Source organism: Puma concolor, chromosome D1 (genome assembly GCF_028749965.1).
Source record: "Puma concolor isolate L17-30 chromosome D1, mPumCon1.1.hap2, whole genome shotgun sequence".
Classification (NCBI taxonomy): domain Eukaryota; kingdom Metazoa; phylum Chordata; class Mammalia; order Carnivora; family Felidae; genus Puma; species Puma concolor.
The window spans coordinates 7,355,609-7,377,599 of NC_141676.1; the positions used below are offsets into that span (position 1 = coordinate 7,355,609).

General features: G+C 55.8%; 1 protein-coding gene across 9 annotated transcripts in view; it reads left to right on the forward strand.

Annotated features, from left to right (window-relative positions):
• The first annotated feature begins 317 nt into the window (after positions 1–317).
• The window catches only part of NRXN2 (neurexin 2), a 99,970-nt gene continuing 78,296 nt past the window's right edge, over positions 318–21,991 (forward strand). For all 9 annotated transcript variants that reach the window (XM_086677022.1, XM_086677023.1, XM_086677026.1 and 6 more), the window contains exons 1-3: positions 318–1,068; positions 14,131–14,148; positions 20,965–20,994. In XM_086677022.1, the coding sequence (XP_086533148.1) occupies positions 333–1,068; positions 14,131–14,148; positions 20,965–20,994 (784 nt within the window). In that variant the 5' untranslated portion in view covers positions 318–332. The remainder of the gene's footprint in view (positions 1,069–14,130; positions 14,149–20,964; positions 20,995–21,991) is intronic.

Sequence of the window (21,991 nt, forward strand, 5' to 3'; positions counted from 1 at the left end):
GATGGGGGGAGTCACGACCCTTGATCCCTTCCTTAACCCTTTCCCCTCCTCCGAACCCCTCCTTAACCCTTTTCTCTCTGTTTCCCCGCAGGCATCCCTCCCCCGTCTTTCGTCGGAGCCCGCAGCGGGGGAGGGGCGCCTCCACCGCCGCCCAGGGAAGCCGGTACCTGGGCCTCTGCGCCTCGCCCCGCGGCCGGGCCCATGGCACTGTGAGCCCGCGAGGGAGCCCCGCTCGGCGCGGGGGGCGCCCGGCCCCCTCCCCGCCCCATGCGCCCGCGGCTCTGAAGCCTGAGCGGGGCCGGGGGCCGGGCGGGGCCGGGGCCGCCGGAGGCATGGCGGCCGGGAGCCCGTGGCGGCCGCCGTCGCCGCCGCCGCTGCTGCTGCTGTTGCTGCTGCTGACGCTGGCGGCGGGCGCGGGCGGCCTGGAGTTCGGCGGCGGCCCCGGGCAGTGGGCTCGCTACGCGCGCTGGGCCGGCGCGGCGAGCAGCGGCGAGCTCAGCTTCAGCCTGCGCACCAACGCCACGCGCGCGCTGCTGCTCTACCTGGACGACGGTGGCGACTGCGACTTCCTGGAGCTGCTGCTGGTGGACGGGCGCCTGCGGCTGCGCTTCACGCTCTCGTGCGCCGAGCCGGCCACGCTGCAGCTGGACACGCCGGTGGCCGACGACCGCTGGCACATGGTGCTGCTGACCCGCGACGCGCGCCGCACGGCGCTGGCGGTGGACGGCGAGGCCCGCGCCGCCGAGGTGCGCTCCAAGCGGCGTGAGATGCAGGTGGCCAGCGACCTGTTCGTGGGCGGCATCCCGCCCGACGTGCGCCTCTCGGCGCTCACCCTCAGCACCGTCAAGTACGAGCCGCCCTTCCGCGGCCTTCTGGCCAACCTGAAGCTGGGCGAGCGGCCTCCCGCGCTCCTGGGCAGCCAGGGCCTGCGCGGCGCCGCCGCGGACCCACTGTGCGCGCCTGCGCGCAACCCCTGTGCCAATGGCGGTCTCTGCACGGTGCTGGCCCCCGGCGAGGTGGGCTGCGACTGCAGCCACACGGGCTTTGGCGGCAAGTTCTGCAGCGAAGGTGAGCAGGGGGGTGGCTGCTGCTGGGCGCCGGGGGTAGGGGGTGTGGGGGGGTGCCCGGGAGCGAGGGGCCGCCTGCGCGCGTGTCCTGGGGTCGTGCGGCCTGGGGGGGCGCCTGCGGCCGGCGGGCGCGAGGGCGTGTGAGAGTGTGTACCTGCACGCGAGGGTCGTGAGGCGTGCCCTTGTGAGCGGCGGTGAGGACACCTGTCCCAAGGAGAGGGAGCGTGTGGCTAGCCAGTGACCCCCGTGTGGGCGTGGCCAGTGCGGGCCCTGGGGCCACCTGTGGGTAGGGCTGTGTGGTCTGGTCCTGTAAGGGGCTGGCGAGAGGATGAGGGTCCGGCCCTTGGGGGGCCTGTGGGGCGGGTGGGTGAGGGAGTGTGTGCTCTTGATCTGTGTGGGCGGGGTCTTGTGCGCGGGGACTGCGGGGGGCTTAAGGTCTGGGGCCTGGGGCGGAGTCCTGAACTAGGCCCGTGTGGCCCGCGAGGCTAGGCGGGGTGCAGGGCCCGGAGGGTGAGAGGCCGGCCCGAGGCGGGGCGGGGCGTGAAGGGCGGTGGGTGGGGCCTATGTGGGCGGGGGCGCGGCGGGCCCTGGCGCTCTCGGCAGGTGCTGCCGGCAGAAGCCTGTGAGTGTTTGCGAGTGAGAATCTGGGAGCGCGGCGGGTGAGGCCGGGGCGGGACCGGAGGATGAGGGCCTGGGAGTGGGGAGAAGGGAACGCCGGCGCTGCGGCGGCAGGTGAGGGAGAGTGGGGATGGCGAGGTTGTGACTGGAAAGGGAGCTTTGGGGAGGGAGAGCTTTCACCAGCGCCCCAGCTGCGAGAGGCGGAGCTGAGTGATGTGAGGGGCCAGGGACTCTGCGGGCTGTGGTTCAGGAGGATGGGGAAAGGGGGACTGGAAGGCATCTGTGGTACTTTGGCTGGCGAGGGCGTGGGGGAGACGGTCCCCATCAGTTTGGGGGCGGGGGTGGCCGTGTCTTTCGGCCCTGGTCGGTGGCCGCAGGCATGCTTTCCCCAGCCGCAGACCCCTAGAAGCTGTGGGCCACCTAGCAGCTGTGTGTGTCTGATCCCCTCCCCGCCCCTCCACCCCTGCCCAGCCGTAGAGTCTTTTGGGGAGCGTGTGCGGGTGCATGTGTGTGCCCACAAACTGGTGCGGCTCTGGGACTGCTCTGGGGGTGGGTGTGCTCCTGGCTGCCGGCGTGTGGACAGCCACCCCAGGAGCTGAGTCTGCAGGTGTGGCCCTGGGTTTGGGATGCACAGTATTTTGACTGTGTATCTGTCGCTGTGGTAGAGGGATCCATGAGGAAAGCGTTTGGATTGCTTTTGTGGGGTTATTTGTACCAAGCGGCGGGATGTATCTTCAGGAACTGTGTGTATGAAGTCACCTGACACCTTCTCACCTTTTCTCCCAGGAGTTCCGGTGCTCCCTAAACTGTGATCGTGTGTGTCTGTGTGTGTTTGCCAGCACGCAGAGGCTGCGAGTCTGGCAGTGCGTATATTCCGTGCAGATGGTCTGCTTGACTAGTAGTGTTTACAGATAGGAGTCCAGTGCCTAGGAGAGTGAATAGTACACACGCGTAAGGCATGTGCTCAGGCGTAGATACCTGTGTGCGTGTGTTTTAATGCAAGACCTCAGAGACACTGGAACTCCGTAAGGAATCTTTCTTTCCATGACTTTGGATTTGATTCTCTGGTCTCTATGACCTTTCCCCTCCGAGCCTTTCTAAGAAAAACAGGACGGTGGCATCTGGGTGGCTCCGTCGGTTGAGTGTCTGAGTCTTCATCTCGGCTCGGGTCATGATCCCAGAGTTTTGGGATCGAGCCCAGCCTCGGGCTCCGTGCTGAGCGTGGAGCCTCCTGAAGATTCTCTCTCCCCGCCCCTCTCTGCGCTCCCTCTCTCTCCCAAATAAATAAATAAATACATAAATAAAAAGAAAATGGGATGAACCACCCCTCCAACTTGATGGAAGGGGAATTTGAGTTAGAGAGAGGTTACAGTAGCCCGTCTCACGGGCAGAACTGGGCCCGAGCATATGAAAAATGCAGCCAGAGGCACACTGGTCAGTCAGAGCCCTTGTGTCCATTCCCTGAAGGGATTTATTGGCCAGAGGCTCCTAGTGAGTCACACAAGGTGTGTGCTTCCGAATGTGGGCTGTGCGGGTGTGTGGCAGAGAGGTGTTGGCGTCCGTGTGTGTGGGAGGGACAGGTGTGTGTATCATGGGGGGCGTGTTGGATGTGTTTGGGGTGAATGTTCGCGTTAGCTGTGTTGGAGCTGGGAGATGGCTGTGTATCTGACCCATTGTGTGTGTGTGTGTATGTGTGTGTGTGTGCGCGCGTGTGCGCGCGTGTGTGTGTGTGCGCGTGCGCATGGGGTAGCTGTTGTGGTTTGTGATCGTGGTGGTGCTTTGTCTGTATTCCTTGCACCTAATATAGTGCCAGGCACTTAGTGGGTGTTTGATAAAAATTTGTGGAATGAATTAAGAGACATTAATAAGCATTTGAGAGAATCAAGTCTTGGGTGAGGCTGTATGTGTATATGAAAATCTGTCCGCCGATATTTTCAGATATATGTTGGGGGTTGGCATGGGGTTGTACGCACTGATTGTGTCTGGAGATGACAGGTCCAGCGACAGCCCTCCTGATTGGCCTTCCTCTCCCCACCCTGTGACCTCATTCCCTCTCCTTACATTTGTTCCTATTTCCTGGGCAGCTTTTGCGATATCCTGTGCTCATTAGACTTCTTCTAGAACATTCTTATCCAGCCAGGATGAGAATTCCATCTCATTTCCCATTCCAGGAAAGGAATGCATTCCCACCCCTGGGTATTGGGGTTGAGGATGAAGGCTTTGAGGGGAATATCTCCTCATCTCTGAGATAGATCTCAGGGCCAGGGTCCCCACGTTTCCCCAGAAGTTCCAGTTATTTCATTATTAAAAATTTTTTAAAATGTTTATTTATTTATGAGAGAGACGGAGACAGAGCACGAGCAGGAGAGGGGCAGAGAGAGAGGGAGACACAGAATCTGAAGCAGGCTCCAGGCTCTGAGCTGTCAGCACAGAGCCTGATGCAGGGCTCGAACCCATGACCTGCGAGATCATGACCTGAATTGAAGTTGGACGCTTAATCGACTGAGCCACCCAGGTGACCTCCAGTCATTTCATCATTATCTGCTTTGAGTGATTCTCAACTTTTTTGAGATTGTAGGCGTTTTTTAAAAAAAGTTTATTTATTTTGAGAGAGAGAGAGAGAGAGAGAGAGAACATATGCGTGCATGCAGGGGGTGGAGCAAAGAGAGAGGAGAAACAGAATCCCAAGTAGGGTCTGTGCTGTCAGTGCAGAGCCTGATGTGGGGCTCGAACCCACGAACCGTGAGATCATAACCTGGGCCGAAACCAAGAGTCTGATGCTTAACTGACCGAGCCACCCAGGCCCCCCAAGATCGTGGGCATTTTTAAAGGTCAGTCATTCGCAGTACCCTTTCCAAATAGTAGTTATTTTTGTATCCGTTTGCTGTGAGAATAGATGGCTCAAAGCTACTATGAATTCAGGAAAGCTTTTAGATGACTTTGATGTTATGTTTGCCATTGTGGTTAATCAAATATACCTTAGAAAAATTTTTTTAGCTTTATATGCAAGACATATCAACCTGCCTTCAGTACTTGGTGTGCATATGGATCTGTGGGTCCTTTGGAATCCCCCGCTGCCTTCCTGGGTCTGGGCTTACCCATTGATTGAGAACTTCCCTGTTAGGATATCTGTTTTTTGTTTTTTTTTTTTTTTAGTTTATTTATTTCTTTTTGAGAGAGACAGAGATAGCGTGAGCAGAGCAGAGGAGGAGCAGAGAGAGAGAGAGAGAGAGAGAGAGAGAGAGGGAGAGAGAGAATCCCCAGCAGGCTCGCACTGTCAGCACAGAGCCCTCGGCAGGGCTCGAGCTCACAGAAGCGAGATCTTGACCTGAGCCAAAACCAAGAGTCAGACGCTTAACCGACTGAGCCACCCAGGGGCCCCTCATGTGCGTGTTTCCTAAGTTTGTTGGTGGTTCAATTCAACAAGTAGTTATTGAGGCCTCCTTCGTGACGGGCCATGTATTGAGAGCTGAAGGGGAGCCAGAAATGAATAAGACACTGCTCTGGGAGTTGACTGTTTAATTGGGGAAACAGATTAAAAAAAAAAAAAAAAAGCAGTCCAGTCTGTGGTTAAGAGCACAGATTCTGCAGCCAGACTGCCTGGGCAGTGACCTTGGACTTCAGCTCTCTCCACCCTGGTTTCCTTTTCTGGAAAATGGGGGTAATAACAGTACCTACCTTACAGAGTTGTTATGGGAACTAAATCAGCTAATTCACGTAAAATGCTTAGAATAGCGTCTGGCTCATAGAAGGTGCTCAATAAACAACGGCAAAAGAACAACACAAAATTGTGTGGTACGTGCCCAAAGAGATGCAGCTAGGCAGTGCAGCTTAGTGATTAAACCCCAGACTCCTGAGGCTCAGAAGGGGGTTTAAATCTGACTTCTGCCCTCACTGGGCCCGTGACAGCAGGTGGGTGCCTCACGTGCGGACTAATTTGTCCTTGTGTGTAAGTGGGGCTAAGCGTGCTTGTCTCACAGGTCTGTTGTAGAAGTTAAAGGAATACCTGATACACGACTAGAAGGTACTACTATCACAAGCAGAGTGCCCTTGGGGTTTTTAGGAAGGGGATAGTTTACAAGTTGGAGGGTGGTGATCAGTAATAAGACGCGTGCTATTGAAGACTGACCTTGAACACGGATGAAGAAGGTTGGGTTGAGGAGGCCCCCATGTGCAGGCCCTGGCAAGAACTAAGGCGTGGAAGGGAGGGATGTGTACATCATGGCCATTGAGGGGCGCCAAGAATATAAGGCAAATAGTGGAGTCGAAAGCAGGGGGATCAGGGGCACCTGGGTGGCTCAGGTGGTTAAGCGTCCGACTCTTGATTTCAGCTGAGCTCATGATCTCACGGTTCGTGAGTTCGAGCCTGCATCTGACTGTCAGTGCAGAGCCTTCTTGGGATTCTCTCTCTCCCCTCTCTGCCCCTACCCCGTTGCCCTCTCTCTCAAAATAAATAAGCTTTAAGTAAAATAAAATAAAATAAAATAAAATAAAATAAAATAAAATAAAATAAAATAAAATAAATAACATAAAATAAAGCGGGAGAAGTAGGTTGAAGCCAGGTCTTGGAGTTTTGACTTAAATCATTCAACCAACATTTACTGGAGGCTGTGTACGGGGTATCGGCAAATGAAGCCACAAAAGAATTTTGAGCAGATAGAGGAGTCAGCAGAGCTCTATATCAGAAGCTGGGAGTGTGGTGTAGAAGGATTTTGGGGGGCAGAGTTAGGCAGTGGAGAAATCGGTCGGGAGATAGAAAAAGATAGTTGGGAGAGACTGGATGGTCGAAAGAGATCTTGAGGCCCTGGACCTAGCTTGTCTTGGGGAGTGGCGAGGGAGGGTGGCGGTACTTGGGAGCTGTCGCTGGAATCTTTAGGACTCTGCTTCTTGCGGGGCAGGGAGGAGTCAGAGGTGATGAGGTTTCCGGTTTGCTGCGGTGGAAGGAGGTAGAGGGGTGAAAGGAAAGGGGAAGCCGGGCGGGGAGCAGTGTTGCGCCACAGATCATGCACGTGTTGAGCTGCATTGCCCCGCAGTGTTCTCAGACGGAGGCATCCAGGCTGCCGGAAATGTGGAGACCAGAGCTTTGAGCCGGAGGCAGGGCTGCGGAGGGAGACCCTGGCACCACGGGCGTGTGTGGAGAGAGAGAGTATTTGAAGCTCTGGAATCAGAGGAGGTGGCCAAGGAGAAGGTGACGAGACTTCAGAGGAGCCCACAGAGGAGCCCACAGTTGGGAGGTGGAGGGAGAGGAGTGGCCGCAGACACAGCCAAGGAGCAGTTGGAACAAAAAGAGACGGAATCACACAGTCAAGGGGGCAGAGCCCGGGGCCTCAGAGCTGGTGAGCGTTTGCTAGGTGTCTGGAATGCCTTAGGTCATTTTCACTCCTCGTGGCCACCGCCTGCGATATAAAAGCCGGAATCTGAATCCTGCTGCCCCCCACCTTTGTCCATTCTGCCTCCAAAGACTCAGCGGGTGAGCTGTGTCCGTGAATTACTTGCCTTTGGTTTATTGGGGTATTTAGCGACCGTGTTTCATCAGAAACCAGCAACCCCCCAAATTCTTCAGGTCACAGCTCCTCCCGTAAGCCAGGATGTGATGAGGGCATTACTGTATTTGTCAGCCAGCTGTCCCCGCACTGAGAAATCGATCGGTAACATGTCAGTCTCCCGGAGCCCTGGGGGAGGAACTCACCCTGGGAAGTGGAGCGTTATCCCACTTAAAATACACAACTCACCAACAATGAAAGAGCATCCCGGATGGAAATCTTTCGGAGATATACGTTGCACACCCCTCTGCCTCACTAAGCATAATATTTGGAGAGTGATTTCACCTTTTCCGGATGACTCAGGGTGTTGTGATTCCCCTCAGGTGTTGCATCGCACTGTCACACAGTGGTTCGTTCCTTCGTTGAGGTTTGTCCCTGCCTGAAATGATGCCTGGCTGCTGTACTTTGGATTTCTTATATTAGCTCTTGCTGATTTTTCCACCTCCGCCCTTACGAGGAGTTGTCAAGGAGCAGCCCACAACCATCTCTCTCCCTCTCTCTCTCTCTGTCTCTTTCTCTCTCTCTCCTCTCTGTCTCTCCGTTTGCGAACTTGGAAAATCAGCATTCCCAAGCGTGTTAGGCTTGTGTGTCACCACCAGTAAGTGGATTCTGGGTAAGGTCCGAGAGGCTCTCCTGTGCGAAAATAACAGTCTTTCAGGCATCACTGTGAAGGATGTTCGTTTCGGCCGCTCAGAACTTTTTCTTTTCGTTTGTTCCAGTCTTCATCACTGTCCTTGATTATGAACCTGCTGGGGTCTCGAGTTCGTGTTAGGCAATACCACGCATGCCCTCTGGTGGGGCGGGTAAGCCCCCTGTGTGTGAAAGGTGACTACTTGAGGTCACGTGTTGTGGGATCACCTCTGATACGCAGGGTCCTGACAGTTTCTGCTGTAGAGACGGCTCCAGGCTCGAGAGAGTAGTGCAGGGGGTGACTGGCGTAAGAGCCCAGAGAGAAGACACATACTCACAAGGAAAGCCTCCAATGGCAGAGCGGCTAAGAGCGAGGGCTGCCCCGGGGGTTGAACCTGGCTTTGCTACTTGCTGTGTGTGTCCGCCTGGACCATTTACTTAATCACGTTGTTCTTCAATGTCCTACTCTGTAAAATGGAGGCTGTAATGTTGCTGTAAGGACGAAATGAGTCATACGGAAATCCTTTACAACGCGCCAGGCGCTATTCTAAACGATCGATAAGTGTTACCGTGATTATTAACCCTGGTGGTCAGAGAAGGCTGCAAGGAGGAGGCGGGACTTGGCGAGATCTTGAAGGCGGACTGAGTGAGATTTGTGGAGGTGGAAAGGATGGGGCAAGGGCTTTCTCTCCAGGTGAACAGCCTGAATGAGGAGTCTAGGAGATGAGTCGTGGGGCAGGGTGGGTCGGGGCGGATGAGGAGACCAGGATTGCTGTGCTTCGAGGGAGTTAAGATCAGAAACTGTAGATTAAAGTCGGCATCTAAAAAGTCTTGACTTCCAGCCAAGGATGTGGCCCATTGGAAGTATTTGTTTTTTAATTTTCTTTAACCTTTATTTATTTTTGAAAGACAGAGAGACAGAGCATGAGTGGGGGAGGAACAGAGAAAGAGGGAAACACAGAATCCGAAACAGGCTCCAGGCTCCGAGCTGTCAGCACAGAGCCCGACGCAGGGCTCGAACCCACGAACTGTAAGATCATGACCTGAGCTGGAGTCGGACGCTCAACCAGCTGAGCCACCCAGGCGCCCCCTGCCCCCCATTGGCAGTATGAAAGCCAGACAGATGTGGGTTCAGATTTTGGGTCTGTTCCTCACCAGCAGTGTGCCTACTGGGCAAGCTTCTTCCACCTTCTAAGCCTCAGTTTCCCCAATCTCTACAAGAGTAGAAACAGTGTGCCCTGCTGAGGTGGCGACGGTGAGGAAGTGAAACAATGCATGGAAAGAGCCAGGAACACTTGAAGTACTCGGTATGTGAGAAGTGTTTTTGGTTATTCATTCAACAAACATAGGCATGCCTTTTTCTGAGCCAGGAACTGTGCACACAGCTGGAGGTAGAGATGAATGAGACGTTGTCCTTGCTCTTGGATGTTACACAGTCCAGTCAGGAAGCAGACATGGAAACGCGATCGCAATGGAGCTACAATAAGTGAAATGATAACACAATGTGCATATTGAAAGCTGGCACAAAGGCGGGGTGGCCAGGGGCGCCTGGGGGGCTCAGTCGGTTAAGCGTCTGACTCTCGGTTTTGGCTCAGGTCGTGATCTCACAGTTCGTGTGTTGGAGCCCCGCATCCTGCTCCCCCCCCCCCCCCCCCAGAGCAGAGTCTGCTTGGAATTCTCTTTCTCCTCTCTGCCCCTCCCCCCCACCTCCCACTCCCCCTCTTTGTGTGCTCTCTCTCTCTCTCTCTCTCTCTCTCTCTCTCTCAACGTAAATCAACTTAAAAAATTTTTTAAAAGGGGCGCCTGGGTGGCTCAGTCAGTTAAGCATCCAACTTCAGCTCAGGTCATGATCTTGGGGTTTGTGGGTTCAAGCCCCACCTCGGGCTCTCCGCTGTCAGCATGGAGCTGGCTTTAGATTCTCTGCCCCTCTCTCTGCCCCTCCTCCGCTCACACGCTCTTCCTCTCTCTCTGTCTCAAAAATAAATATTTAAAAAAATTAAGAAGAGGGTGGCCAAAAAAAAAAAGAGGCGTGGCTAGCCTTGACTGGGAGGTCAGTTGGGACCAGAAACAGAGGTGTAACTGACCTGGCCTTAGAACAAGAGTTGGCTTTCTCAGGCAGCTGAGGGTGACAGGAGTGGGGATAGAGAACGGCGTTTCAAGCCGAGGGAACGGTATGTGCAGAAATGTGGCACATTAGGGAAATGGACAGCCGTGGGTGGGGCTGGAGCCCGGACTGCTGCAGGAAAGGAGGTGGGAGGGAGGCATGGCTCAACTTTGCATGTACTTTCCTGAGAAGACTGGACTGTATCCTGGAGGCATTAGGAAGCCTTGGAGGTTTTTTTATTTTTTATGTTTTTTAATGTTTATTTATTTTTGAGAGGGGGTGAAGAGAGAGAGAGAGAGAGAAACACCAATGGGAGAGGGGCAGAGAGAGGGGGAGACACAGAATCGGAAGCAGGCTCCAGGCTCTGGGCTGACAGCACAGAGCCCGACGCGGGGCTCGCACTCACAAGCGGTGAGATCATGACCTGAGCCGAAGTCAGACACTTCACCGACTGAGTCACCCAGGCGCCCCAGCCTTGGAGGGTTTTAAGCAGGGTTGTGACTTGGTTGGACCACTGTGGTTTGCAGACTACGAATTGTAGGGGAAAAGACTGGCTGTAGGGGGAGATCATTTAAGAGGCTTGTTAATGTTCCGAGGGGAGGCTCTGACGGGGGGTCTGGACTTGGGGGTGTAGGGGGGATGGAGGGATGAAAAACACTTCTAAGGTTTTAGAAGGTGGAAGTGACAGGACCGGGCGATTGGTATGACAAAAGGGCAAGGCTGATTTCTGGGTGCCTACCTTGATCAGGGAGACCAACCAGGGGGAAGCTCCGTTGCAGGAAACCAGGGGTGAAGGGTGAGGGCGTGGGCTATGATGACCTAGGAGCGCAGTGATCAAAGTCAAAGGTGGTTTTGTGCTGCGGGGCGTGCTTCCCTTTCTGCCCACAGGAGTAGGTACTACACCAAGCTCCTGAGATCGCTGTGGGGCTGATGTGTGAGATGCATGTTGAGGGTCATGGGCACTTGGGCACTTAGCTAACTAACGGCGTCTCGAGCCTGGCAGAGCAGGGGGGCACATGCTGGGTGCTCAAGGAGTGTTGGCTGAAGGCAGCGCCTTTGCCAGATGCAGGGGAATGGGCACTTTGTGGCGGGGGTGGAGACAGGCGTGGCTTTGGCGCTTGGAGGTCGGGGAGCTGTCTGAGTAACCTCTGAGCAGACAGATGGGGACGCCGATCTGGCATCCAGGGAAGAGGCCCAATCTGCAAGCACAGGTTTGGGAGTCCTTAAGCCACGGAAGCGAGCTCTGGCCAAGGAGGGCAGGGGACAGGGCATGGAGGGCGCAGGACTGAGCCTGGAGGGGTCCGTGATGGCAGGCAAGGGACACAGGTGAACCAGCAGATAGCAAAGAGCAGCAGAGCTGGAGAGGTCAATGGGTCTCTCGGAAGCCAGGAGAGGGAAGACGTGGGCGGCCAGCAGGCCAAGCTTGGTCGCCGCACCTTCCGGAGCCTGGCACGACGACCCACATTTGCGGCAGGTGGGAATACTCTTGGAAATACCAGCCATGTTGGAGTATCTCGAAATCACCGGGCCTCCTTGTGTGTACGGGGGCTGGGGAGACACTGGCACTGACTGACCAGGGCCTTAACCCACGGGTTCCAAGGGGATCCAGGGGTTCTCCCGGCGGCCCCTCTCTAGCCCAGCATCACCCCCTGCCATAAATGCGATGTGTTGCAGTTTATTTAAGAAAATCGTTGGGGCGCCTGGGTGGCGCAGTCGGTTAAGCGTCCAACTTCAGCCAGGTCACGATCTCGCGGTCCGTGAGTTCGAGCCCCGCGTCGGGCTCTGGGCTGATGGCTCAGAGCCTGGAGCCTGTTTCCGATTCTGTGTCTCCCTCTCTCTCTGCCCCTCCCCCGTTCATGCTCTGTCTCTCTCTGTCCCAAAAAAATAAATAAATGTTGAAAAAAAAATTAAAAAAAAAAGAAAATCGTGGTATACACAGCCATTGGGGGATGCCGCTGGCAGGTAAAAAAAGAAGGTCTGTGTCTGTGACCCACGTAGATACGTAAAGGCGCATGTGTGTGTGTGGGTTTAGCAGATGGAGAGAGGTGGGTCGGCAGACAGAAAAAGAGAGAGCTGTGCTCATCACCGGGCATGAGTCTTTAGCCAGCGGAGGAGTGTGGGGTGCAGTGGTGGTGCATGCATCTAATATTAGGTATTAGATCACCGTGTGGGTATTGATTCTGCGTTCAGCCTGTGTGTGTATATTATGGAGGGGGTAGAAGGTCTGATAATCGACAGTGTGTGTGTGTTTCTGGAGTATGGCTAACCCCCTAAGAACGAATGAGCAAATAACACAAAATGATGTCGGAGGGAGGAGACCGTGTGCGCACGCGGGCGTGGGTGTGCACCGAACGGCTGTTGGTGTGTTTGCGTGCGTGTCTTGGGACCTACATGCATGTGTGCATGTGTGTGTTTCCCTGCTGGGTCTGTATTTTTCCATTAAAAAATGTTTATTTTATTATTATTATTTTTTAGTGTTTATTTATTATTGAGAGACAGAGCATGAGCAGGGGAGGGACAGAGAGAGGGGGAGATGCAGAATCCGAAGCAGGCTCCAGGCTCCGAGCCGTCAGCACAGAGCCCAACGCGGGGCTCGAACTCAGGAACCGCGAGATCATGACCTGAGCCGAAGTCAGACGCTCAACCGACTGACCCACCCAGGCGCTCCTCCCCCCCCGCAAAAAATGTTTATTTTTAAAAGAGAGAGTGGGGCGCCTGGGTGGCTCAGTCGGTTGAGCGGCCGACTTCGGCTCAGGTCATGATCTCGCAGTCCGTGAGTTCGAGCCCCGCGTCGGGCTCTGTGCTGACGGCTCGGAGCCTGGAGCCTGTTTCAGATTCTGTGTCTCCCTCTCTCTGACCCTCCCCCGTTCACACTCTGTCTCTCTCTGTCTCAAAAATAAATAAACGTTAAAAAAAAATTAAAAAAAAAATAAAGTTAAAAAAAAAAAAGAGAGAGAGAGAGACTGTGAGAGGGGGAGGGGCAGAGAGAGAGGGAGACACAGAATCCCAAGCAGGCTCCAGGCTCTGAGCCGTCAGCAGAGAGGCTGACGCGGGGCTCGAACTCACGAACCGCGAGATCGTGACCTGAGCCGAAGTCGGAGCTCAACCGACTGAGCCCCCCAGGCGCCCCTGGGTCTGTATATTTGTAGGTTGTGCAGATTCTCTTCCCATTTTCAGTAGGTGGGCCCTGAGAAATGTTTGGAGACGGGCTGGGGGGGGGGCACAGCCCCCCACAGAGCAGGCCAGAGCCCCGCCTACTCGAGGAGTTGCAGCCTAATTGAAGGAACTGCATCTCCCCTTTCCCCCTTCTACCCTCTCTTGACCCATTTGGTGCACTTCAGGGCCAGGCCCAGGCGGACCCCTAATAAGGTGAGGGCTGGCTACCCAAAGGCTGTGACGGAACTTAGGGATGGGCCCGCTGCAATGGGACCCCGTCCCACCCCTGAAGTGGCCCATCCAGCCCCGGGGGGCACTTCACTTCAGCCAGCTGTTTTTCCTAGAATCACAGAACCCGAGCCACGGAAGAGGGACCGGTAGTAACTCAGTTAAGTGACTGGAGTCACACAGCCCTTGGAGGCCGAACTGTGTTTTGTGACTGCGTGTGGGTGACTGTTCTCCCCGGGTGGGTGGCGGGGTGGTGGTTGGGTCTGGGTGTGCAAAGGCCTCGAGGGTGAGTTGCGTGAGAGATTACATGCGTCTCTGGATCGCTAAGTACCTATGTGTGTCAGTGTGTCACTGAGTGTGAGCGTGTCCCCATCTGTCTCTGAGCCACAGTGGAAGGCAGGGGAGGAGCTGTGCCTGGGAGAGTCAAGACTGCCTGACTGCTGCGCCTGGTTCTGCCTCTGATTCTCCATGTGACCTTGAGCGCTCACTTCCCTGCCCCGGGCCTCAGTTTCCTGAAATGCACCATGAGACGTGGGTCTTCCTGGACCGTGTGACCCTGTGCGTGAGGCACTGACTCAGGGAACAGCTCTGTCTCTATGTTGTCCCTAGCAGAGCCTTCCGGCGTGGGTGACTTGTGTCAGGGCCTCGGGGAGGGACGGCGGGGCACCGGGACCTTGAACTCATCTCTCCCCTTGAGACCCCGTCCTCGGCACCCTCACTAACTAGCCTTCCCTTTTTCTCTCTCTCTCTGCCTCACCCTTTCCTGACCCTCGCTGACTTACAGAGGAGCACCCCATGGAAGGTGAGTGATGCTTTCTGGTCACTGGGGTGGCGGATGGATCCCCGTGCAGGCTTGTGCCAGGGTGTGTCGTTGGCCACCTGAGGGCTCCCTCTCCTGCCCATGGTTGGGACCCCTTGGGGAAGGATGTCTGGGTGTCCTCTCGGCTCCCTCAGCCCCGCCCCTTGCCTGTTCCCTCTTTATTGCTTTGCTGGGGAGAACTGCTGGGCAGAGGGCAGGCCCTTCCACTCCCAGTCTTCGGGGCCAGGCTGCGACTGGCGATTCTTCTTAGGGAGGAGACTGGAGTGAGGGTGAGGGGAGGGGACTGGAGGAGTGAGAAGTGAGTGAGGGGGCGCCCTTTTGCCCAGCCCCGCTGAGGAGGCTTAAGAGGGCCATGCAGCCGGGGGGCCGGGGCGGGGGGGTGGGGTGGGGACGGTGCTCATGTACAGTCTGCTCTGGGCTCTGAAGAATGCAGGCAGGGGCGGGGGCCCGGGTCCCCGGGGCAGCAGGTGTAGGTGGGTGGCAGCTTCTCTGCCCTGATTGACACTGGGGCAGGCCCCTGGCCCCTGCCCCACGGGGCTGGTAGGTAGGGGCGGTCTGCTTCTTCCTTCAGCCCAGGCCGAGGGCAAGGGCAAGGGCAAGGGCAAGGGCCGGAGTGTGCCTCTCTTCGGAGTCCCTCTGTCCATTCTTTCCCTGTCTTTTGTTTTGCCTCCTCTCTCTCTCTCTCTCTCTCTCTCTCTGGTTTCTATATTTACTTTTCTTTTTCACTAGGGCTCTGTCCCTGGACCTCTTTCTTTGGCTCTGCCGGTCCCCAGGCTCTCTCTGGGCTCCTGTCATTCTCTGAACCTTCCCCTCTTGCTGTGGTTTTCCCTGGCCCTTTCCCGCCTCCGGGGTGGACTAGATCATGGAGAGGGGAAGATCACGTGGGATGGGGGGCAGGGGCGCGGGGGCGCCCACATGGCCACCGTAGAGAGGGCAGGTGGCAAGGTGTCCCATGCGCGTTTCCTGGAGAAGCAAGAAGCAAGTGGCAGGTGGGAGGGATGCAGCAGCTCTAGGCTGAGAGCTCCCTGGGCCTGGGCTCTGGTGTGGGAGGAGCAGGGGGAGCACCCAGGATGCAGGAGTCCTGGGCAAGAAAGAAGGGAAGTACTTTGGGCTTGAGTGTGGGCTGGAACCCCTTTTTCCTTGTGGGGTCCGCGGTTCGGCTTGTCTCTTACTGATAGATGCCTCTTCTCCTTGGAAGTCTTCAGTTTCCCTGGTCCCGGTGGGCAGGCACCCATCTGTGTGTGTGTGTGTGTGTGTGTGTGTGTGTGTGTGAGAGAGAGAGAGTGCATGTGTGAGAGACAGTGTGTGTGTATCTGCATGCACATGTGAGTGAGAGTGTATCTGTGTGCATTGTGAGTGTGGATGTGTGTGAACATGTGTGTATACATGTGTGAGAGTGTATATGTGTCATATGTATGAGAGAATGTATGTGTATGTGTGTGCAGGTGTGTGTGTGAGAGTGTGTATATGTGTCACGTGTGTGAGAGTGTATGTGTGTGCAGATGCGTGAGAGTGTGTGTATATGTGTCATGTGTGTGAGGGAGTGTGTATGTATACAGGTGCCTGTATGAGTGTGTGTGTGTGCACATGCGTGTGTGAGAGTGTGTGTATGTGTGTGGGTGCATGTGTGAATGTGTATATGTGTCACATGTGTGAATATGTGTGTGCAGGTGTGTGAGAGTGTGTGTATATGTGTCACATGCGTGAGAGTGTGTGTGCAGGTGCATGCGTGAGAGTGTATGTGTGCCACATGTGTGAAAGTGTATGCATATGTGTGTGCATGTGTGTGTCACGTGTATGTGTGTAGGTGCGCGTGAGAGTGTATCTGTGCACATGCATGTGTGCAGGTGCGTATGAGAATGTGTGTACATGTGTGCACATGTATGAGGGAGTGTATGTGTACAGGTGCATGTATGAGAGTGTGTATGTGTGCACGTGCGTGTGTGAGTGTGTCATATGTGTGAGTGTGTATGTGTGTGCGTGCAGATGCATGTGTGTGTCACGTGTGAGCGTGTATGTGCCATGTATGAGAGTGTATGCGTGCGTGTGTGCACGTGTGTGTTACGTGTGTGTGCAGGTGCATGTGAGTGTATCTGTGCACGTGTGTGAGAGAATGTGTACATGTGTGCACATGTGAGTGTGTGTGCACGTGTGAGAGAGTGTGTGTGCAGGTGCATGTGTGCATGTGTCATGTGTGTGTATGTGTGTAGGTGCGTGTGTGAGTGTGTATGTGCCATGTGTGAGAGTGCATGCATGCGTGTGTGCACGTGTGTGTCACGTGTGTATGTGTGTGCAGGTGCGTGTGAGAGAGTGTATCTGTGCACATGTGTGTGCAGGTGCGTGTGAGAATGTGTGTACACGTGTGCACATGTGAGTGTATGTGTGTACACGTGTGAGAGTGTGTCACATGTGTGAGAGAGTGTGTGTGTGCAGGTGCATGTGTGTGTGTGTGCCACGTATGTGAGAGTGTAGTATGTGGGTGTGCGTGTGTGAGAGTGTGCATCACGTGTGTGCGCAGGTGCGTGTGAGTGTATCTGTGCTTGTATGAGTATGTGCAGGTGCGTGTGTGAGAATGTATGTACATGTGTGCACATGTGCGAGGGAGTGTGTATGTGTGCAAGTGCATGTATGAGAGTGTATGTGTGCATGTGCATGTGTGAGAGTGTGTGCATGTGTATGTGTGTGCAGGTGCGTATGTGTGAGAGTGTGTACGTGTGCCACGTGTGTGTGTGTGCAGGTGCATGTGTGAGAGTGTGTGCATGTGTATGTGTGTGCAGGTGCGTATGTGTGAGTGTATGTGTGCCACGTGTGTGTGTGTGCAGGTGCATGTGTGAGAGTGTATCTGTGCACGTGCATGTGTGAGTGTGTGTGCAGGTGCATGGGCGAGAATGTGTGTACAGGTGTGCATTGGGTGAGGGAGTGTGTATGTGTGCAGGTGCATGTATGAGAGAGTGCATGTGTGTGCGTGTGCAAGTGTGTGCACGTGCGTGTGAGAGAGTGTGTGTACGCACACGTGCTCATAGGACCCTCCTGCTCTGTTGTGCCCGCATGCCCCCGTGCACGTCTGTGCATACGTGCTTGGGCACATGTGCCCGAGTGTGTGTGGAGGTGTGCGCGCCTGTGTCATCGTGGCCCACGTCTCTGTGTGCCTCTGTAGGAGAGTCTGCATCTGCGTCCACATCTCTGTGTCAGTGTTTATTTACCTCTGTGCGTGAGACCGAGAGAGTCTGTGTGTCTGGGTGGACGCAGCCTTCTGAGGGCTGGAGATAAGATTTAGTGCTGATGTGACTTTTACTTGCTCTTGATGTCATGTCTCCTCTGGAACAAAGGGAGAGACGGAGGGAGGAAGGGGAGGCGGGGGGCGAGCCTGAAGGGAGAGGCTTGTGCGGAGGAAGAAGGGGGCAGAGAGATGGGAGGAAGGAGGAGGTAAGTAGAGGCAGGAAGCGGAAGCGGAAGCGGAAGGAGGGGCAGAAAGGAGAGAACTGGGGAGGGGAAAACAACCAGGCCATGGAAGAAAGCAGGAGGGCTGCTGGGGAGAGGTGACGGAGCCAGGAGGGGACAGAAAAGGGAACGGTTCTCTTCCAAGTACGCAGGACCAACAGGGACAAGAAGGGAAGCTGGGTTTCGGGGACGGGTGGGGAACGAGACCCTTTGGACACCGCTGAGCCGTATCTTGGGAGCAGCATGGTGGCCTGCTGGTTTGGAGGTGCACAGCACGTGCCCACACGCGCGCGTGCGCGCGCGTGTGTACACCTGGAGGTGTGGTGCATCTGTGTGTCTCTCTGTGACATGTCTGCTTGTGTGTCTCTCGATCTTGTCCCCTGTAACCCTCTTCCTGCTGGTCCTCTTGGGCTTCTGGTAGGAGAGTAAGGAGGAGGCTGAGTGGGGAGGTGTGGTTTTGGGGGGCGGGGCTGGGACCTCCTCTGTGGCACAGTGCTCTGGATGTTGCAGTTCAGATCTTGGGGTCCCCCGTGGCTTCACCCTCTTTCCCCGACCCCCAGCGCTGTGCCTCAGGCCTAGCTTTCTCCTAGGAACCCAGTCACAGGGCTGGGGCTGCTCCCTAGCCCCTGACAGCAGCTCCTTTTGGGGAGCCTGGCTGCCCCTCCTCCTTTCTCCCCAGCCTCCTGTAGCGGGGAGAGAGGACGCAGAAGCAGCCAGATAAAGTGCCCTAGGAAAGGACCCTTGGTAATGCCATCCGTCACTGCCAGCCTCTTCTCCAGGGGTGGGAGGAGGGGCTGACGCCACAGGTGGATGTGGGGAGGGGCTTACCCAGGCCGGGTGGGCAGGAGGAAGGAGCCGGGATTTCAGGCCTGGGGGACTGAGGGCGGGTCCAAGGGAGTGGCAGTAGGCGTCAGGGTCAGGGAGAGCACCCTCAGGCCGGGCTGGGCTGAGCCGTGGGGAGCCCGGGCAGGGAACCGGCCTCCCCTTCACCAACATGGCTGGTGCTGTCACGCCTGAGGGAGCTGAGCAGCTGGTTGCCGTGGTGACAGAGGGAGAGTGCTGCATGCTAATGAGGCTGCCTAGGAGCTGGGCAGTGGAAGGGTCTGCCAGGGGAGAGATGTGGCTCCCTCCCCACCCCCTCCCTGCCCCCTAAGAGCAGTAGCATAGGCCCGCGGGGGACAGAGGGCCAGTCATAGGGCACCCAGCTCCCGCGCCTCGATTTCCAAGGATGGGAGCCTACAGGCAAGGTTATTTCTGCCAGGAAGAGCTGGCTGAAGGTTTAAGGCTCTGGGTGTCGCTCCTGGATTTATGGGTAGACGCGGGTAGATCTTGGGGAAAGTTTGTGGCGTGGGAGGGGGGCATTCAGAGCAAGGAGTACGACTGAGTCCAAATGCTTGGTCCTTCCCTTCCGCAGCTGCGGCCCCTCCCCCAACTGGCCTAGCCGCAGAGGTGGGGAGGGACCCCGGCCTTTCCCCCAAGAGAGGAGAAGGGGGCACTGTGAGCCTCTGCCCACGTCTTCTGCAGGGCCAGGCCTTTGACCACTGGCCACCCCCTTCCCAACCTCCTGGCTGCCTTTCCTCTTGGAGCAGAGACATCCTGGGCTCAGCTTCATCTCAGAGGAACCTGGAGTTCTCTACCTCGATCATACCACCCTGGCCTGGCCTTTTGTCCCTAGGGCCACCATTGCACAGCACTGGGATGGTTTTCAAGGGCTGTTCCTCCCCCACCCTTGCGGCTAGATACCTGGGATGCAGGGTGGCGGGGAGGGGGGGTCCTCAGCTTTGCTGTGGGACCTGGTGCTTCCAGCCTCGCTGGCACAGGGCTTTCCGTGGCCGGTGTTCTCTGGGGCCTAGGGTGCTGGTCCAATGGGCCAGAGTCTTTCCCCCTAAGGTTTAGGAAGGCCCAGATCAGGGCTAGACCAGGCTTTTTCAAAGGGCCGAGGTAACCCTGGAAAAAAACCCCAGCCCGTCTTGCCCTCGGTCTTGAATATAGGGCTTCTGTTTTCCATTTTCTTAAATTTTTTTTTTCAACGTTTATTTATTTTTGGGACAGAGAGAGACAGAGCATGAACGGGGGAGGGGCAGAGAGAGAGGGAGACACAGAATCGGAAACAGGCTCCAGGCTCTGAGCCATCAGCCCAGAGCCTGACGCAGGGCTCGAACTCACGGACCGCGAGATCATGACCTGGCTGAAGTCGGACGCTTAACCAACTGCGCCACCCAGGCGCCCCTGTTTTCCATTTTCAAAATTCAGCTTTTGGCTCATCTCAGAGGGGCCCGGGCCAGAGAAAGGGGGTCCGTAGAGTCACCTTGACCTCTCAGAGAGCTGGACCTCCTGCCCGTGGGCCTCACCTGGCCTCTTTGGTTCTTGCTGTCCCAGAGCGCTGGCCCTAGTCTCCTGGTCCTCCTTATGGAAGGATCTGAGCTCCCCATCTTTACTTCAACGTCTCCCTTTCTCCTATCTGCTTCTGCTCCAACTCTGTCCTCCCCAGCCGAGCCCCGCTTTCCTCGTAGAATCCAGGAACACAGCAATCCATATGGAGATTTTGGGGGGGGGTGGGCAGCTGGGAGTTCTGGACCTGGACAGATGCCTTTCCAAAGCCCCTTTGGGGGGAGATTCCTCCTAGGCCCAGGCTCCACACACCCCAGCCCACTTTCTCTGCCAGGCTCACAGGGGTAAGGGCATGGGGTGGGGGTGGGGTTGGAGGTCCTCCTTGCCCACTTAATCCCACGCTAACAGGACACTCTCTCTCTCTCCAGGTGGCTTTGATTTTTGTGTCGTGTTTTCTTTTCTCCTCCATCCGAATCGTTTTTTCTCGTTGACTGTTTTTTTTTCTCTCCGCCTCCCGGAAGAAAAAAAAAAAAGAAAAAAAGAAAAAGGAAAAAGCAAACCCTCCCAGCCTCATGCTTCTCCTCCTTTTCCTTTTTTTTTTTCCGGCAAGAAGAAAAAAAAGAAACCAAATCTCCTCTCCCCCCCTTGCAGTGACTCCCTGCCTGGACCCCCCCACCCCCTCCGGTTCTGCCTGTACCCCATCACCCTCTCTGGTGCCCCCTTCTCTCTCTCTCTCTCTCTGTCTCTCTCTCCCCCCGCCCCTCGTGCCCTCCACCCTCTGTTTCCGGCATCGGGCCCCTCTCCTCAGCTTCCGGGCTGAGGGCTTTCCCCCGATGTCTGTCACAAGTTAAAAAGGGTTTTTAAATTGTGGCAGCAAAAGCTTTTTTCTCCCCTCTCTCTGGCTGATTTTGATGACTTGTGTTTTCTTTGTTTCTTTCCCCTCTTCTTTCTTTCTTTCTTCTTCTTCTTCTTCTTCTTCTTTTTTTTTTTTTTCCTTTCTTTCTTTCTCTCCTTCCCCTTTCCAAGGTCCGGCTCACCTGACGTTAAACAGCGAAGGTATGGTTTGAAGTTCTGGTTTGGATTGGATTGGATTGGATTGCCCCCAACCTGCGCCTGGATTTTCTGTTCCTCCCCCTGTTCTCCTTCCTGCCTTTCCTACCTGCTTCCTCTGTCACGTCTTTATGTTATGTTCCCCCGGGTGCTGGGGTGGGGGCGGGGGGGGGGCCGGCCCCACCCCCCGTCTGTGCTCTCCCCTCCCCCCCACCTTCCCTGATGCGCTCCATCCACCCTCATCGCGCCTTGGTTTCTGACATCAAGAGATGTTTCAACTCCTGCCGTTGTCTCAAGTCGCCTCACCTTTTTGCGTTTTCCTGGTGGCGTATCTTCTTTTTTCCTTCTCATGGTGGTGTTTTATTTCCTTCCACTCATTCTGGTCATTCTTTCTTTTCTGCGGACCCAAATAAAAGAGAAAAAGCATGGGCCGGAGAAAGCCAATCGTAGGCAGCCTCCCTGGCCTCGCCCTGCTGCTGCGGGGATGTCCCCTCTCTCCACGGTGGCAGTGAGGAGGGAAGAGGCAGGGGAAATGGAGGGGCAGGGTGTCCCCTCTCCCACAGCTGTCCCACCGTCCACCCTCACCCACATCTCTTGACTCTGTTTGACAGATGAGGACATTCAGGCCCAGAGAGATGAGGTGACTTATTAGTGATTATGTGGCCTTTAGGTGGTGGTGCCATTGGGGCTGCTTCTTTATTTTTAGCCTCCCTTCAACCAAGTCCCTCCCATCTTTAAAAAGCATCTTTAAAAAGCAAAAAGCTTTGTTAAGCAAACCTGACAGCCCAGGGGTCCTGACTGCCATCTTCCCGGTGCTGACCCCTCCCAGGTGTCCTCGTCATTGATTCTTGGGCTCAGGAATTCTAGACCCTTTTGCACCTCTCCCCATGCCGAGGGCAGAGCTCTGTGAGGCCTCATCTTCCATATGGGGTCTGTAGCCTGCAGGTGGGAGAGGCCTGCAGGATGAAGACTGGGCCGTAGGGAGAGACTCAGATCTGGAATT